Below are 19,331 nucleotides of genomic sequence, written 5' to 3' on the forward strand. Positions count from 1 at the left end.
TGCACTTTTCATGGGTATCAAACACGCCCACTGATAAATCCAGGAAAATTTGACTCTGGTTCCGCAAATTCACAAGGAGCCACAACAAAGCTGATGCACAGTTTTTAGAAGAATACGCGATCCCTGTCATCTGCATCGACAACCCCCAGCCGGCTCAGTCCAGCAGACTCCTGCAATCTCACACTCTAATGGAGAGGTGCAGAGGTGAGTTACTCAGATGAAGTAGAAGAAAAAAAGAAATGGAACATTTTCCCGGTTGTCTGAACAGCCCACCGCGCTGGTTCCTGAGACGAGATGCCCGGGTCACCCTGTCTCTGAAGAGAGAGGGAGACAAGAAGGAGGGGTGAGAAGAGAGTTGGAGCGCGAGAAAGAAACAGAGCAAGACTGAAAGACAGAAACGGGGCGAGCAGTGATTGAGAAAATAGAAAGGGACGATGAGAAACGAGGAAAGGAGAAAGGAAAAAGGGCCCCTGTGTTTTAATCTGATATCCAGTGGTTTGTGCCTCCATGCACAGGCATGACATCCAGGCAGCAGAGATGTGATTGAGCCCTCGGTCAAGCTCAAATCTCCCACCCATGTGTGACCGACAAAAACAACTAGTGGGACAGGAGGAGAGCGGAAAGAGAGAATGGGCTGCTTCCATCATGCCACAGGAGAAGGTTACGCGACCCTGAGGGCTGAGTTTACACGCATGGTCCAGCACTGGCTCATCAATCCCCACCCTCCCTTCCCTCCGTCCCTCCTGCCCGTTCGGAGGCAGAGAGCAGCGGAAATCACTCCCCCAGAACCTGTGACACTTTTTAATGACATGTCAGGGCAGAATGTCACAGCGCTGCTGAAAAACTCAGGCAACGAGGAGGAAAAGCTTTAAGCCTCCAGCCAAGTTTTGCATTCATCTGAACACGCGCATATGTGTGTCTTTGTGCGCCTGTGTGTCTGTGCATGTGCTGCGGGTTGTAAGCTGCAGGCTATAGAGTGGAAAAGTGGCATATTGAAGACGCTGGGTAAATAATATGCAATTTTCTCTCTCCACTATGCTGTCACTAACATCCGATGGCACCAGGAAACGGGGCCCGGACATCGCTTAGAGACAGAGGGAGAGCATTTGAGCGTTAATAATGGTTTGCTATGAGACACAAAGCCGCTGAATGAAAGAAGAGAGCTGTTTCAGTTTTCTGTGATTGAAGATCATTGAAGGTGTGCCACCCCACAAGCGTCTGTATATGTCTGCTTGTATACTATTTTAGTGAAAAAAAAAGATTCACAGGGACCTCAAAAGAAAAGGAAACAGCCTTGCAGCAGAGGTGCATTTGGAAGAATTTAGTGCTCAAACAAGTTGTTTATAGAGAAAAAAATAACATACAGCAAATTTCTAATATGTAGTCTTTGAGGAATAGTCCGACATTTTTGAAAATATGCTGCGTTCTTCCTGAGAGTTACATGAGAAGATTTAAACCACTGTCACTTCTGTCGGTGAGGTGGGAGCGAGACGTCTCCGGTCTTAATGCTAAGCTAGTCGTCTCCTAGATGTAGCTTCATGTTTAACAGACAGATATGAGAGAGGTATTGATCCTTATATCTAACTGAGCAAGAAAGTGCATTTCCCAAAATGTCAAACTCGTCAATTATTGGGCAAAAATATCAACAATAGCTGTTTCTACCCTTTTGTACGTGATTATTTCCTGCCTTTCAAAAATGGGGTATTTTTCACTATTTTCTGTCATTTGTTTTTGCAGAACAATTCATCAGAAAACTAATCAACAGATTAATTCATCATGAAAATTGTCATTATTGTGGCGACAGAATCAATTATGCACACCATAATGTACTCATACCTCTAAACACAGAGACTCATCCTTCAGCGATTGTAAAACAGTGCCTCTGGGAACCAAATCCGCCTCCACATTCGGTCTGCAAGACACCAGTTCCATAAGGTACATAAACAAGAGGCTGGAAAAACAGTGTCCTGCGTCATGTTTTCTCTGTGAAGGTGCTGACAGAGAGAGACCTGTCCTTCCTTTCACCCAGCCGTCTTTTGTTGGACGACCACAGACACATGGCTCCAATTATAACAGGCCAGGCTGTGCCAAATCCCTGAATAGGACCTCCATTACGCCTCACTTCAACATATTTTATAAAGGATCCTATCTTGCCAGGTGACTCAACCTGACAAAAGAGGCTGATTAATTGGCTCTTTGGAAAGTGGCCAACTAATGTAACAGCTAAAAGGGACAGTTAATGGTGTATTTTCATGATAAAAAAAAGGCCAGCCTTACCATTAGCAGGGACCTGCTGACCACTCATCAGAAATAACAATGGCATGCCCTGACATTTGCAGTTCCCAAGCCAAATTAATATAGTTAAAGGTAATACTTCACATGCTTATAAGTTACTAGTTATTGTTTTAGAGTATTTACACAATTGACTCTGATAATGTAGTGAGTTGTTTTTCTTTTTGCCTCCAGCACTCATTAAGGAGAAAAAAAAAATGTTTTGCCAGAACAAATGATGCTATCATTATGTAGTATAAAATTATCAAAGGACAAAAATGCTTTGAGGCTGTGTGGAGATATAAACTGAGCTTTTCTCCCTGTTTTACGATTCATTTACCTTCAAAACTACAAATGACCCTCTCCCCACAAGCTTCACTTTTAATTTAGTGATTCTCCGTTTAAGCTCCGAGCTCAAAGCAGACACTTTTCATCATCGCGCAACCCTTAAGAAAAGGTTGATTGTGTTCCTTGAGATGAGGGGTTTTATGTCACAGCAGTCATTCTTGAAGAGGAAACTGAAACTGTTGTAGAGTGGGCTGAAATGAATTTGTAGGCCAGTGGTATTATTGTATTGCCAACAGGATCTGAGACAAATACACACGCGTTGAGGAGATTCCGTGGAGAGCCATGGAGATTGATGCAGATTGTCTTCTGCCTCTCTGCCTCTATTTTTCCCTCCAGCTCGCATGAGTTGGAGGCAAAGAGTACATACACACATGGGGAGTTTACAAAATGCACAGGATGTCACTGTTTATGTCCCAGTTCTGTGTGCAAACGTTCACACAAGACTGGAAATCGCTTGTGTATCAGCCCCGGTACGACTCGCGTAGTAGAGAGTGGACGGGATCTGATGCAAGCCACTGAACTCCGGACCCCCATTCTCATCGGTGTCCTTTGTAATCCCAGAGCACGCTCAGTCCTGATGTGTGCAGCCAGTTGAACCGCGGTCACTCAACCACGGCGGCTGAATATCCAGAGCAAGTCAAAGGCGTTTCCACTGGGCTCACTTATAAACACACAAGAGTTGCATGAGCAGTAGGACATGGAGAGAGCAAACAAATTACACAATCTGTTCGAAGGAAGCCATCTTCCCAAGATTCATTAGGAATAATAAAAATGCACCGCGCTATATCGTGGTGGGGGAACTGCAGATGTTGCTAGATACCGCTCGATGTCAAGGATAATTCAGCGAGATGAGAAACAAGCCAGAAAGTTTAATGTTAACATACAGCAAGCAGTCGTTCACTCGGAAATGTTTTGAATTAAATGAGCGGAAGAAAGCTGCTTTTTTTTTTTTTTTTTTTTTTGATTGTTTTGAATGAAGCCATGCTGAAATAGGCCTCAGAGGAGAACACATTGCACCTGTCAGATGTTGCTCAGGGCAGCAGTCAGCGTCTGTCGTCCGCTACATATCTCCATCCCCCATCCATCCTTCCGGCTGATGGGCACACATAGTCGTGCAGTCGCAGGAAACACACAAACGCGCTCAGCAAAGCATCTCTTGAACCCAAATGAAGTGCCATTTGCAAGAACATATTCTCCTCGTCCGTTATGTGTTAGGAGAAGAAAAAGCACACGCGTGCGTTTTCACACATGAACCTGCGCACACTCAAAAGGACACTGAGCTGTGGTCAGCACAGCTGAGTGGGTTTGTTAACGCTGTGAGACTAAACATGGGCATGCGCTGTCTTGAACACACACTTGTGGGTGAGTGCGTGTGGGTTATTTATTTATATATCTTGCTGTTGTTTTTTCATCCAGAGCTGCGTTTTAAGCATCGGGTTGTCCATTTTTCACACTAAAGCAGACGCACACTCCTATCTGCTCAGAGCAAAGCAAATAGATATGACCGCTCGTGTGTCATTTATTTGACGCCGTCATGGCACTGAATCATTTCACACATACACACACGCAGTAAGAGGCGTTAGTCCTGGCTGACAGTAGTGGAATGGGAAATGCTCAGTGGACATTTGTCATCTGTATTAGCGGATGCCGGCTTCCCGACGGCTTCTCTGCTGCCTCTGACAGATCTGAGAGGCTCCCTGTTAGACACATTATCCCTGCCTTTCACCAGGCTCAACCCATTCACATCTTCTGTCCACCTGCCTGAGAGAGAATAAGAAAAAAAAAGTGAGTTTTTTGGAGATGGGCTGCAGCATTTTCCTTGAGGGTTTCAGCAAGTGACGTGGCTGCAGTGCATGTGCATCCTCTGACCTGAGTCGGTGGGACTATCAGAGAGGTGAAGCCACAAGGTGTTATCTGGGTTGCATATCACAAATCAAGTGAATAAGCATATGGACTCCTCATAAATGATCTTTCTCCATGGAAAATGGAAGGGGATAAAAAGCGTGTGTGGGCGGACAGGCTAAAAGTAGCGTCTCCATATGTCGCCAGACTGGTGGATACTTTCCATATGTTCCATGTGTCAAAACACACTGAACTCCTCAGGAGGAATGTGACAAAGGATCATGCTATTTCTTCTTTCAGCGCACAGTAGGCTTGGTATCTTTCAGTTGGCACAGTAGCTGTTATGATTTGCATACAGTAGATGTCGTCTCTGTTTAAAAGCATGCGAAGGATTGCTTGTATGAGTAGGCGAGAGGATGAAAATGACAGGTCACACCATTCTTCTGGAGGGACAGCGCTCACATTCACTCAGCCCGCCTGTGCATCAGAGAGTGATTGCTTGAGAGGTTGTTGGAAATGCAGAGAAATGGAGTCAGATACACGCCGCCTGCTCTCATCTGCTGAGTGCAAGCGCGTCACTCATTGGTCTGAGAGTCGTGAGAACTCTCATTCACCTATTTTGTGCCACACATACACACAAATCTAACCCTTTTAGTGAGTTCATATAGCATGCAGTCGTCACTCACCGTGCTTCCAGAGAGAATGGTAAAAGCCTGCATGCCTCAGCTTTCATCAGTATTTAGCAGAATTAAGACAAGGAAGGCTTCAGTCTATTTATCAAATCCTCTTTTCACCTCTTTTTACATATCCAGGTATACAGTACATAAAGCACAAGAACAAAGTTATTTCAGTTCCCACGCTGAAGAATTAAGCCTCGGTTCACCGGGAATGCACACCTTGGCAATATTAGTGTAATCCCATGAGTAGATCTGCCAGACAGAGGTGATTTCATCCCTGTACAGATACAATGGGTGCAAAGAATTTAGGCATTTGGGATTTGATAGAAAAAGGAAGGCTCAGACAGGTGGAGAAGATGGTTGAATGAGCGGGCTGAACGCTTCAGAGCTGCTTGTTGATTTGTATCGTAATCTCAACAAAGCATTTGGAGAAAAGTTGTATAATGGTGCAGCTGTGTTGGTAGTTTGTCAAGAGGCATGTGCCTCTTCAATGCAAGTTTAACCCCAAAATCGTGAAATGCATGAATTTCATTCTTTTCAAACATCAGAGCTGTATTTGCACTTTCTACAAAAAGGTTTTGGATGACGAGAGTGGACATGTTAGTGGCTCGACAAGGCGCTACTTACTGGGGCTTTAAGTGAAATGCTAGCCTCAGCAATGCTAACATGATCATCAGTGTTAATGTCAGCAGGCAAAACGTTAACCAAGCTCACCATTTTAGCTTAGCCTGTAGGCATGGTCACATTGCTAGTTATCACTTCTTTTTAATTGATTATTACATTTTATTACTGTCTGTCCATATGTCCAGATATGTCATTCTGGACCAAAGACTGACAGGCTGATACTGATCAAGTCTTTCCTGCTAACACGGCGAACAAGCTCACCTCTTCCATAAGAATGGGGCCCTTGCCTATTTACATATACAGTATGTTAATCCTTGTCCAAATGAATGACTTGACTAAGTGGCAAGTGATTGAAAAAAAGACAACATTGTAATTAAGAACAAAATGAATACAGTGAACTGCCTATAGCCACAGCAAACATGAGCTACATTTGAATTAGATTTGCATATAAGCATGTGATTAGACGAGGCGCTGTCACCACTGAACTAACTGGCATATACAGTAGGTTGAATTGTGTATATTGGACAGGCACTCACTGTGCATTCGATGTCCGTGCATTCAAACTTATAATATACTGAAAATAACCAAAAAAGTCTTAGGTGTCTTTTTAAAAACACCTAATTTCAAAAGATAAACAAGAACCTCGAGTGAACAGTATTTGCAGTAATTCCTGCGTGAGCAGTTTCAATGGCTGGCACGAAGCAGGACTCTTTTTTTTTTTTGTGGGGTCTGACACTTTGGATTTGAATATTAGCAGCAAGTGTGCAACTCTCCCTCATTTCCATGCCGATATATGCATGTGTGGGAGGAAGAGCGAGGAGCAGGAATGGAGGTGCAGAGAGAGACAGAAAGTGAAAAAGAAGTGGGAGAGGGAGTGAGTTAGTTAGAATTAGAGATGGAGAGTAATTTTTTTTTTTTTTTTTCAGAAATAGAAGACAGAGGGAGAGATAGAGGAAGGGAACTGAATTAAAGTGGAGAAAAACAGCCAGGCATTATCCCACCACTCTCCACTACACACGCCCATCCACACACACACATGCTCAGGGGATACGCTGGGCGCACTGTACCGCTGAATCCACGGTCGTTTATTTAATCACAGGTCAGCCTCAGTGACTTTACATTGTCTTAATCTCCTCAACAAGATTTACTGTCAAATCAACCTTTGCACTGAATGCACCAGCCAGATTAAATGTGTATCCATCTGCCTCTTTCTGTATGTGCAAATCTCCGTGTGTGTACTGTATGTGTAGACGTGGGTGTGTTTTTGGGTGGATATTCATGTGGTAGCAGTCCTTACTGTTTTGCAGAGACCAGACGCCGTCTCTTTGAGGTAGTTTTACTGCCATTTTAAAGATGTTTGGCAAGTGAAAAGAGGCTGCAACAGATGTGGGTTTGTGTGGAGCTAAGATTTGCAGATGGTACAGCAGGATGCTTGTTTTTCTTTACTTCATTTTCCACAGGTAAAGAAAACTTAACTTGGCGTGTATATAAGTGTGTGTTTGTGCCTGAGTATTGGTGTGGGTGTAGTTTACAGTGCGCCAAGACAAAACTGCTAATGAGAGCGTGTGTGCAGGGAGCTCAGACTGTCCATCATGCCTTGAACTCTCGACATGCTGACTGGTTGTGCTCTGAATTCCTCTGCTCTACGAACCCTTAAAGCAGCTTGTTGTTGAAAGAGTGCCAATTTTCTATACTCGCCCATTCCTATTCAAGGTCATTGATATCTATCCCAGCATACATTGCGCAGGAATCATCGAAACACCTGCAACAGGCCACGACTGCATTGCATAGTTATACGCACAGATGCATGCGCAGTTGCTGGCAGAGTCTCCAGCCCACCTGAGCTGCATGTTTTTGGACTGCAGAGGAGATCAGAATATTTAGATGAAATCCAGGCAAGGGGCAAACTCCACAGCACACCAATGACAAAATTCAAGCCTGTCCACCTGCTGTTCCAAATGGGAGCAAGATTTCCACATTCACCCCCAGACATCGTAGCACATTTATTTCCGCTGTGCCACTAAGGGCACCACCTGGCCAAAACTGCCCCATATACAGCTTTAATTTAGCTCCGAGGGTCAGAGCGGTCAGTTGTGGACCTATTTCAGACGACCCACAGATGCACACGTATGTTCTTGTGAGCCAAAACCTGACTTTAAATACAGCACAAATTAGTTCAGCCCTCCTCAGGTTGTAGCAATTTGTAGCTAATTTGTCTGAAAAGGATTTACTGTCAAATATGTGTTTTTAAAATGTGTCTGCATCCGATTACCGGCATTAGTAGTATAATGTCATAAGACCGAAGTAGGTGAGGCTGTTGCAGACTGGGAGAAAAGCAGCTTGTAATATTAAAGCAGAGCAGTAAGCCTGAAACTTAAGTCACCTCCATTTGAGTGTGACATGACTCAGTAACTACTGGGGCAAATCTCCCACTATGGAGGCACTTTAATTGGAAGTAGTAGCTTCTCCTGAGCTAGTGATTCTTCCCTGAAGAATATCTGAGTATGCTAAGTAGCTTGCTTTGACTTTACCTTCGTGCTGCGTTCGAGCTGAGGCGCTGGGAGCCATCGCCAGTGTTTGTGTGGGTATTGAGTTGTTTGTTTGATAAACTGTTGGGTAAGCTGCGGACGTCCGTGGAGGAGGGAAACAGACAGTCCCATCTGCAGGACGCCGGCTTGCTCTGAGCGCACTCGCCGAGAGGAAGTGTCATCAGCACATTTCTCTAACCGTCACATCCTCTTTCCCCTCTTCTCGTCTTCTCTTCAGCTCACCTTAGTTGGCTTGTCTGTCCTCTTTTCCTGTCGCACTCTTCTTCCTCCTTTCCTCCGTCGGGTCCTCAGTCATCTTCTCTCTCTTGTCCGATCCCCCTCCTTCTCATGCCATTCTCCCCCCTCTTACACTTTGTCCCTTTCTCTGCTGTCTTATTTCCACCTCTCTGGTCCCGGGACATGGGTAGGAAACAAATGGGACACACGCCAGAGTGAAAAGGCCTCAGGTGGGAGAGGGAGATGCTTAGGCTGAGTGTCAGCTTATTATTTGTTCTCCCCTGAATGATGTTTCCCTGAGTCTGTTGTTTCGTCGCTCTCCCCGCGAGGCTCGGTCGTGTCGCTCTGAGCCGAAGGGTCAACGGGGTCAATCTCCACCCAGCTCTCTGTCGCTCTGTCCGAGCTTGTTTACAGCTTTTACTGTCGACATAGATGAGACTCCCATGGGGGTACAGCCCAGCACACACACGTATACACACATACACGCACCAACAGTCAGCAGCCAGCGCTATAGACAAGGTTGCCATGGCAACAGGCTGTCCTGCCTCTGTGTCTGAACACCTATACAATATAAGCACACGCAAATGTATGCACACACAGCAATGGAGTGAGCATGCACCGCAAAAGCAAATATTTGTGTCGCCATAGTTGAGCGCTTTGTCATTTCGATTCACTCCACAATATTAAATCTCTGAGAGGCCAAATCATCATGCTCAAGCCCCCACCTCAAGACACCCCTTCAAGGAAAAGGTGCCAATTATGAGCCACAATGGTCTAAAATCAGTCTTTTGTTGGACCTTGAAAGCTTTAGGTACTGTAGCATCTTGCCTTGCGTCCCTTAGCTTGAATGGGTCGTGATGAACCAGAGCAGAGTCTTAATTTAGCTGCAGGAGAACGGTCGCTGTCTGTAGGAAGATTTCCTTTGGAGGCGGGAAAATGAGCAGAAAGTAAGGTACCCCCTGCTGCCTCGTTCCGGCTCTCGCAGCGTAGCCAAATGCACACATATGAAAGTGATATGGTGAAAACTTTGCAAAGCGTTATTTCCGGTTTCTTGTTCAAGGATGAGTAAAGATGTAATGATCATGGTGCATATATATGTAAAAAAAAAAAAAAAAAAAGAAGAAGAGAGAAAAAAGAAAAACAGTCAGCGGCTTCTGTGATGTGCTGCCTTTTCATCCTTGCCAGGGCATTTTGTCCTGCACAAGTATAGAAATAGAAACCTGACACATGCAGGGTGTTAAACTGAAGCTTTGAGGGCCTGACACTGACGGTAACTGATCTAATGGTCTCGCTGCCTTCAGGTCTCCTCACTCTAACAGCCCAGGCCTTTATCAAACATGATGCTTGCTTTTCATATCTTTCATGATATTACTAAAAAAAGTTTTTAGCACAGCAAAAAAAAAAACAAGTAGATATAATGAGGTTAGGAGTTAATCCATCCGCTCTTTGTGAAAGATGTGACTATCTGTGTTTACTGACTGTGATCACAGTGTTTTTAGTCTGCTATTTGTTTAATGCTGATCATATAAATCCTCTTTGATCAGCTCTGGCAGTTTCACTGTCTGCAAACACAGCTTTATTAGTGTTTGCTTTTGTTTCTTTATTTTTGCCTCATGCCATTTAGGCATCGCTCACTGATTGCAACCCTCAACCTCTAATCGTCCTTTCTCTCTTTTTTTTGTCCCCCCCTGTTCCGTCCGTCTTCTCAGAATTTGTCGGACCTGTTGGCCGTGGTGCGTCTTCCCTTCATCCACCCGTCCTACCTGCTGAACGTGGTGGACAACGAGGAGTTGATCAAGTCGTCGGAGGCGTGTCGCGACCTGGTCAACGAGGCCAAGCGCTATCACATGCTGCCCCACGCACGGCAAGAGATGCAGACGCCCAGGACCCGGCCGAGGCTCTCTGCTGGTACGCACCGACTCACACACACGAGCAGAGACAAATTGATGTGCATCATCTTTGGCCTGGATGATGTGAGAGCACGGCGGCTGTGACATGATCTGCCACATTGGTAGCATCAATGAAAGCCCCCCCACGCAAACACGCACACGCTATTCATATTTTACTGCTGCAATGTGGCAGAGAGGTCAGGTCTCCACAGGTGACCTCGACTTGCCACTGAATTGTATTGATTTTTGCCCACAACTGGAAAGCAATGATTTAGAGCTCCATAATGTTTTCCACACAGCTACTGTACTGTAAATACTTAAAAGCGTATGTGGGCAATGGGTCATATTTCCAAATGTCAGCGCAGGTTTTTCTTTCCACAATCAAACAAATGACTAGAGCTGGAGCCAAGCCTGATTGAGGTTACCGTGAAAAGTTGAAAGCGGCCAACCATAACGGCGTCCCAGGGTTTTGCGGGCTTCTGAAACCCAGGCACTTTTACAGCAAACCCCAGCACATAAACATCTCCTAACAACTTTTGAACACCAGCTAGGCACATTCAGGCCTGTCCTTGCTTTCTAAGCAAGCCGCCAACCATTCACTGTCTGACCGCCGCCGATGTCCAAGCCATTGAAGACCGTGTTTGTTTACATCGTTAAAATCAAAGAATCATTCATGGAAATTGGAAGGCGCCTGCAAATTGCTTTTGGCCGTTAGATTTTTCCCTCAGGTCGGCCAGGACCCCACTTTTTCCCCCTGTAAAGAGCTGCCTAATTATAGTGTCTGCATGGCATTATGAGCTTCACACCAGCACACCTTACCAAGTTATTTTCTGCTTGGTAGGATAAAGATAATTGCCTAACAAATGGCACTTTATGGAGAGATCAGTTTACTAGCCAGCTCTGTTGTCCAGCCAGTGTGTTTATATGCCAGTAAACAAACATTGGGGGAATTGCGTTAGGTTAATAATTTTTTGCATCTTTAATTGTGTGTAATGCAGTCGCAGGAGGCTTTAGAATCATAAAGAATCATTTGCCTCTCGAGAAAAGACATTTGTGGCATTATATGCGCTCACCATCATCCCATTACTCATCCTCGATCCAGTGGTTTCTCTTTGTTTTCAGCAGTTTCTTGAAGCATTTTTCTGTCAAGGCCCATTTTTACTGTTTGGTATGTGCATATCTTATGCGTCCTGCGTCCTACAGCCCCATTATGCAGGCTGAAGTGAGTATTGATTCACAGCAGCTCGTGGCTCTGTACAACAGAATTATATAAATACATAAATGCTACTGGGATGAATACATTCATGATGCATTACACCCTGATGGCTCAGTGAATGAGAAATATATGTAAGTTCTGTCGATCAAGTTTTGAACTCATCTGGAGCTGAAATTCTTATTATGACTGACTATGCAGGCCGAGCATTTTATCGGTGTGTGTTGGTTTGAGAAAGTGAAGTATGAACAGTGTGTCCTGACTCACTGTACTCGGTCTACAGATAAATACGAATGTAGCTTGACATTAGTTGTAGTTGCTGGTATTGTTGTAGGCCCAAGTGTGTTTTTCATGCCTGAGCCTAAGTGTGTCAGTGGTCATGATTGTTGGTGTTCATGCATGTGTTGCTCAGCCATCTGCTGCATCGGACAGGGTGGGCTCCACACAGCGGGGCGCATGGTCACTGGGATTGCAGGGTAGGTGTGGGGACTAGCACGTGTACACGCATGACGGCGAGGAGGATGCAAGACCAGAAGGTGAGTTTGAGGTTGTTCGTAGGATTGTGGTTGGCACTCAGAGGACGAGAAAGTGAAGAGACGTGGGAGAACAGGAGGAGAGGTCGGTGATATGGTCAGAGCGAGGGAGGGAGAGAGGGAAGGAGGTGGGGGGGGGATCAAAAATGAAATTTGAAGGGCAGACATTTGATTGAGTTTATTCCTTGAGCATGTGTCTACTTGTGTAAGCAGTAAGTGAGTGTGCGGCTGTGTGTGTTTGTGTGTGTATTTTAAATGTGCAGAAGCAGATGGGGCACCACCTGAGCTCGGTTGATAAGTCTGTCAAGCGGAAAAAGAAAGGAAAACTGCCATCCGTGAAGCACTTCTTGCTGAGCACAGTCAATCTGTGAACTTGTGAGTCGCGTGCATATGTGGGTGTGTTGCAGTGGGTGTGTTTGAGTTCATGCAATGTGTGTGTGTGTGCGCGTGCGTGCGTGCAGCGTGCGTGCGTGTGTGCGTACATGGACACATGTCTGAGTGTCTCACACGTTCAGTCTTTTTACTAGTGATAAATCTGACTTGAATTACACGTTTTCAACCCACAAATTTAATTTAGACAGATTTTTAATTAACATCCTTTCACTTCAGACTTAAATCTGAATCTGACTATTGAGGCTATTCTCACAGTGCAGGTGTTCCCTTGACATTCAAATGGAGACCAACCAGTGCTCGATTACTGAGGCCAATGTCAGCATTTTGCAGTAGTTTTATACAGAAAACACAGAACATAAGCAGGCTTTTTTTAATTAGGATGGCTATAGCCAATATTTAACAGACAAATATGAGAGGTGTGAAATGTCTAACTTTTCCATTAAAGGAATAACCTTTGACAAACAAATATAATGAAATAAAATAAGATAACTATTTAGTAATCCTACAGTGGGGGAGTTTGCAGTCTTACTGCAGCAAAGGGGACAAGCAAATAGCAAAAAGCATCAGTAAAAAAACGCAAGATGATGAAAAAGTAAACAACATAATAAGTAAAACAGACAATGTTTGAAATTCACATTATTGGAAATAGGAAATATAAACATTGCACAAACAAATCTAACAAATATTGCTGGTTTTTCTGCACTCATTTTTGTTACCTATCATCCAACATACCAGTATATCACCTAAAGTTGTTGGCAAATGTATTCCCTAACAGTGACTGTTTTACACTCGAGCAAACAGAGAAAAATTAGCATTAGAGTTATGTTTCTGTTCCACTAACTGATGTACAACACTCTTCCTTTTAGCTTTGTTTAGTCTGTGTGACTCCAGAAGCAAATGTTTGTTGCTTAAACTAGCCGGTCACTAATTTTGTCTGTGCGCTGTTGTAGTGCTGGGTAGGTAATTTATCAGAGCTTTTTCTCTGAAAACAACACTGATGAGAGAGCAGAAAGTATGAATTTAGAGCAGTAAAGTTACGAGACGGAAAAACAAACCAGTGAGTTAAAAAGATGCTACGAGGCTGTATTGAATCTAACTGAATTTATTCCTACTTCTCTGTTGGTTCTTCACCATGTGACACCTTTCACATTGCACGTAGTCATTTTATCCATTGTTATATATAATACAAGCTTTGAATATTACTTTACGATGATAAAAACTCATCCAAATTCGCTTGGAAAATCTCATATATATCTTATTTACCAGTTTCATGTTTTTGCAAAATGAAGCTCATATATCATGTCATGGATAAGAAAACCATTAATATGAATATTAATGGACTATGAAGATACACTCTGCAGTGTGTTCATAAGATGGAATAGCATGAACTTTTTTTGAGTTTAACAAAAGGCCGACTTCTTAATGAGTGTTTGCTCCATTAGCTGTAAACTCGAAAAAAAGTTCTTTCCATTGCAGCTGAATAGAAGCAGCCAGATGGTTTCCACACGACTTTTAATTGTCTTGTTTTCCCAGGTTTGTCTTTATAAAGAGCCCTGCTGTGCGCCATTGTTGTAATTTATTTCTTAACAGTGCTCTTCACAGTTTTTATCGATGGCTCATTTTTACATCAGTCGCTCTGACAGGTTCTCGGCTTGCTCCTGTGCTGAGTGAAGGAAAGTGGTTCAAAACAACAATGTATGTAGCGTTTGGACAAAGCTCTTTTTCTCTCAGAATTACAACAAGGCGAGAGTCATAAAGTCTAAATAACCACCGCATTAAGTTTATATCTCAATTGCCTTGCTGACTGCAAAACGAGACAGTGGACTGCTTCTATTTTGCATTCCAGAGCATTTTATTACTATTAGTTGATGCAAATAAAGGAGCCAAAATGATATTCAGCATAGAAATGATCCATCTGTGATCTCCTAATACAAACCCAATTTTCAGTTTGTTTCTGAAACACACGTTTTTACTTTTTTGACATATAGTGTGCACAAATTTTACCCATCCTTTTTTTTTTCTTTTGTTTTCCTTACTTTACCTCAGTTTCCTGCTGCAGCAGTCAACTTCTCAGGAAGACAGGAGGCATGGAGCTGGTGTGTTTTGTTAACGGCCTCCTGTCTTCCTCATTTGGCCAGAAAAGAGTCTTGGGTAAAGTGAAAATTATGAGTGTCTCATAATGAATCCACGGTGTTTTGCGTACTGTATGTGTATCCATTAGCTGCTAATTGGTTAATTAGAGTGTGGATGTGGATCTGATTAGCTGTCATTAGACTTTGCAGGGGATCAGGGGGATTAAACAGCCACTGGTGCTGGGAGTTTACTCATAAACCACTTTGCCATAAGTCATAAGATTCACTCCGATTTGTCATATTGATATGTGCTTTTCCTGTGCTCTTAAGGAGCAAGAAAAGTTTTCTTGGGTATACATGCTGTGCCTGTGTATGTGTGTGTGCACACATCCAGACAAAAACCATACATTATGTTCCCATTTCCTTCTCTCCACATGTGACGCTGCTCCCGGCTCAGAGGAGGGTGGAGAGCGCCAGGGCAAACTGTTAACTCAACCCAGCCAAGTGGAATAGCACTCAGACAAATGAGCTGTAATGACTAGGAGACGCAGGGGTCCAGCTCGGCTCACACTGTTTCTCTGTCTCATTCTCTCTCTCTCACACACACACACGCACACATTGTTAAACCTTTAAATACATACGCTGTAGGAGGCAGCCCTTAAACAGTGGCTCCACTCTTCCTCAGCCTGTCCATTTCATCATCTGTAATCAAGCGTTCATTTATCTAAAGGCTGAAAAGTTAAAAACTACAGTAGCACACGTAGCACAGCAGCAACAGAAGCAGGGGCAACTGAGATTCGAGCTGGTGAATGCAGCAGGTTCATTCCAGCCTCTCGTCACAAGCCTTTTATCTATATGATCGTTCCTCATATTAGATTAAATCATCCTGGAACAAAATTTATTTATTTTTTAAACTGAGATCAGAACCCTGGCATGTGTTGCAGCAGGATTTAAGCTGTTCCCTAAATGACTCTGGAAATGTAAATATTAAACGTTATTAACCGTTTTACATTCCTGCAGCATAAGGCAAGCCAAATAAAACACTGCGTGCTGGTTGTGAGGTGGTCTAAAACGGCTGGATTTCATTAGACCAGCCCGCACAATAGCTTGGCTTGCATCCACAGCTCGGAGACAATGAAACCAGGCTGTTCAGTGAGGTCTGAAGCCCGTAGGCGTGACATTCATCTACTCATTCACACCTCCGCCAGCCAGCGGCTCCTTGGAGAGTGGCCGTAACGCGCCACCACCGCAAAGAAAGGAAAAGATGATTCACACCTTGTAAGGAGAGCACAAAAGATCAACAGATGACTTCCCTCTGAAGCCTGTTTCAGACTGCTTCTCCTGCTTCTGACTCAGGCCTGAGCAATAATAATAATCATAATGCATTTTATTTTCTCTAATGCTTCCACTCAAAGGCACTTTACACGGGGAAAAACAACAACAAACACAACCAACAACAGTCTCAACGTTTCCTCAGAGCTCCTCTTCAACACTGACAGTAGCTCTTTTTCATGGAATAATTGAATTTATTTGTCATCTTTCTCTCTGGCTGCACAGCTTCAACATAAACCATCAAGTACGGCGATCGCAACAGGGAAGCTGTCAGCAGTTTGGAAAGACAATTATAAGCTTTGCAGGGTTTTTTTATGTCAGGACTTTGTTGATTATTGTCCTGCTCTGTGTAATTATTCAGCCTGGTTTGTCTTTGAGAGCCAATGCAGCGTGAGATTACTCTGTTTCACCTCTCAAACTGGAAAAGCAGGATGCAGGAGAGTGTGCCAGAAATGTCTTAATCGCTCTATGTGAAGAGTGCCCTTCAGCAGATCCTCTTCCGATTTTATTTCTGGAGTCAGAGATGGTATTTGAGGGAAGGAGAAAGGAACACAGTGAGCGAGCAGAAGAGAGAGAAAGTTGGATGCAGCTATTCACTGGAGAATCAGAGGATGAGTTTTTGATGTTCCTGCGGCTTATCAGTGAAATCTCGAGCAAACACGTCTATCTCGACTCATAAATGTAACATGGAGGCAGTAAATCCAGATTAGATAACCTGTGGTCTGAACGTCTGCAGGTGCTGCAACGAAAATTAAGGTTCAGTCCGCTTGACCTTTTGACTAGTGACTACTGTCAGCCTGAGCTGCCGAGGAGGAGGGAGAGGGCGAAGGAGAGGGAGGCGTGTGAACGATGGCCTCGGCTGGAGCCAGAAAACTTGACTCATTCTGTTCCTAGAGCTGCAGTTCGTGCTCAGACCCAAAGCGAGCAGCATTTACAGGAACATGGATCAGCCTGAGCATCGCTCATGCCACGTTTGGCACTTTGACCTGGCTGCTTCAGTCTCATCCAGTATTCAGACGGAGTGAACCTGGTTGGAGCTGTGTCATTGCATGTGCCGATGGTGCAGATGTGGATGTTTGGGCTGTGGGTGTATGTACAGTGTGCCTCCATCGATTCATAGTGTGTGAGATGTAAACTCTGTAAAGTTTAATAGGTCATTCATCCAAATTACAAGAAAAGCATTTTCTGGCTTTCCTCTTGTGTCTAGACACACAGAGAGCTTTGGTTTGGAGATATCCGTCTCAGCACATGGAGGGGAAATGAATTTTCATCTGCACTGCTCACGGCATTGAAACATTACATTTAAAAAATTCAACAGGAACATCTCTTTCCAGTGACACTGTCCCAGTTACTCTGGAGAGTCCACAGAACAAACCCTGAACAGTTTCCATAGGGACTATTTCTTTGGTAGAAAGTAGTTCCACCAAAAACACAGTGAGGTGTGGGGATAATCCTCAGCTTTGGGGACACTGTTTCTGGAAAGACACAATGCTGTTGAGGCTTTTTTTTTTTTTTTGTACTTTCACAATGCTGTGCCACAAATCCATTCACTTTCATTGTTTTGGGGTGGAGGTGGAAATCTCAGCTAAGGACATCTCAAAATTGGTCAAATAAAACCAAAACCGTCTGCGTGGCGAGATACCACGAAAAGTAAGTCAGTCATTTGAGTGAGCTGACCCTTTAAATTTACAGAGTACATTTGAGGCCATGAAAAAGGCTTGTCTTTTTTTTTTTTTTTTTTTTTTTTTTTTTAAGCACATACGCTTCAAATTGTGCACAAACATTCATATTGCACCTCCCTGGACCCTGACATTATTTGGGAGTCTTTTTGCCCCCTGATCCTCACCATAGCAAATTAACACCCTGGGAGAGAAATCATAGGATTAGGAAGAAAAAAGCAAAAGAGAGAGATTAGAGAGAAGCGGCTGAGATAAGAGGAAATGGTTATGGACCAGCAGTGAGATATAAATGGCTCTGAGCCCTGAGAGACAGACTGCCAGTGTCACTGTGGCTATGATACCCAGTGAGGAAATGTCTGCACACTTCCAGTTTTCCCCAGTTAGAAGCTATATGAACATATTGACACTTACATATATACGCATGTGACATCTTTATTAACTCACAGACATATTTTTGAAATTCACATGAGACTAAGTGGTTGTTTTAATTGTCATCTGACTGCAAACCAACCAGATTCCCTTCAGCATGATAATAAAGTTAAAGACTAATGAAGACAGAGCTCAAACCCTCATAATCTGACTGTAGGAATTATTCGAGTGATGTACCTCTTCATAAAGTACTCTGTTGAGTTAAATCCCTTGTGGATTTCCCCTTAAATCTGTCGTGAAGGAGGAGATATACAGCGAACAAAGGTAAGCAGGGAAGTTGAAGAAAACTTTGATTCTCTCAGACAGTTGGAGATGTGAATTGTGCAAAACAAGCAGAAACATACAATTTAGATGTCTCTAATGATTTTTTTGCTTTCTGTCTGCTGCACAGTAGAGGTGCATGAAGGAGCAAATCCATACATATCCTCAAGATGAAGTGAGCCTAGTGGATGACCACGGTTGCTGACAAACTGCAGATTTTTGCAGTGGAGCTCCCCTTACTGGTGACTCAAAGTGCAAAGTCCACTGGACTACAATATGCCGTGTGCTATTTGCAGGTGAAACAAAAGACGGCAAAATCCACAGAATCAATTATGATGCAGCAACTCTTGCAGATAGGTTGCTGTTGCTCACCGTTTAACCTTCTCTAAGCTTAGTTTTGTACTCGACAAACAGTTTGAACCAGCAGCTGGCAAAAACAACTCAAGCCTGTACGGAAGAGCATCACAAGCAGCGTGCAACCTGTCGCTTTCCGATGCGATCATTCAGTTTAAAGACAGAACATGTGGTCATTTTATTTATTATTTAACAAATGAAGGAAACAGTTTGAATCAGCAAGCTGTTTAAGTCCCTGTTTTCTCTCTACTGTACAAATGTAAATGCATTTTGAGAGGAAGCTGCAGCGTCTTCTGTACATTTTTGGAATTTGTATTGACTCTCAGCATCTTAAGTCTTCAGGTTGGTGACGCCAGCTGGTATTTGACAAAACAATCCCATCTCAAGGTCCATTTAGGTACTGTTAATCATATCGCGCAGTCGTCATCAGGAGATTTCCTGGTTGTCATGGAAACTGTAGGTAGTCAAAAGTTCATTTTTTGACATTGGAAACAGTGTTGATGAAGAGCGTGTGATATGATTGGAAGCTCTGGAACAGCCACTTAATTTACCTTGAGGTGACATTGTTTCGCTGTTTCCAAGAATTTTCAAGCTGGTATTTCGTTGAAGCACAATCCACTTACAGTCAATGACATATAATGCCGGGAGG

General features: G+C 43.6%; 1 protein-coding gene across 3 annotated transcripts in view; it reads left to right on the forward strand.

Annotated features, from left to right (window-relative positions):
* The window catches only part of klhl29 (kelch like family member 29), a 194,260-nt gene that overhangs the window by 135,763 nt on the left and 39,166 nt on the right, over positions 1–19,331 (forward strand). For all 3 annotated transcript variants that reach the window (XM_076755522.1, XM_076755521.1, XM_076755523.1), the window contains one exon: positions 10,237–10,435. In XM_076755522.1, coding sequence (XP_076611637.1) covers positions 10,237–10,435 — 199 coding nt within the window. The remainder of the gene's footprint in view (positions 1–10,236; positions 10,436–19,331) is intronic.

This window comes from Chaetodon auriga, chromosome 18, assembly GCF_051107435.1.
Source record: "Chaetodon auriga isolate fChaAug3 chromosome 18, fChaAug3.hap1, whole genome shotgun sequence".
Taxonomy (NCBI): domain Eukaryota; kingdom Metazoa; phylum Chordata; class Actinopteri; order Chaetodontiformes; family Chaetodontidae; genus Chaetodon; species Chaetodon auriga.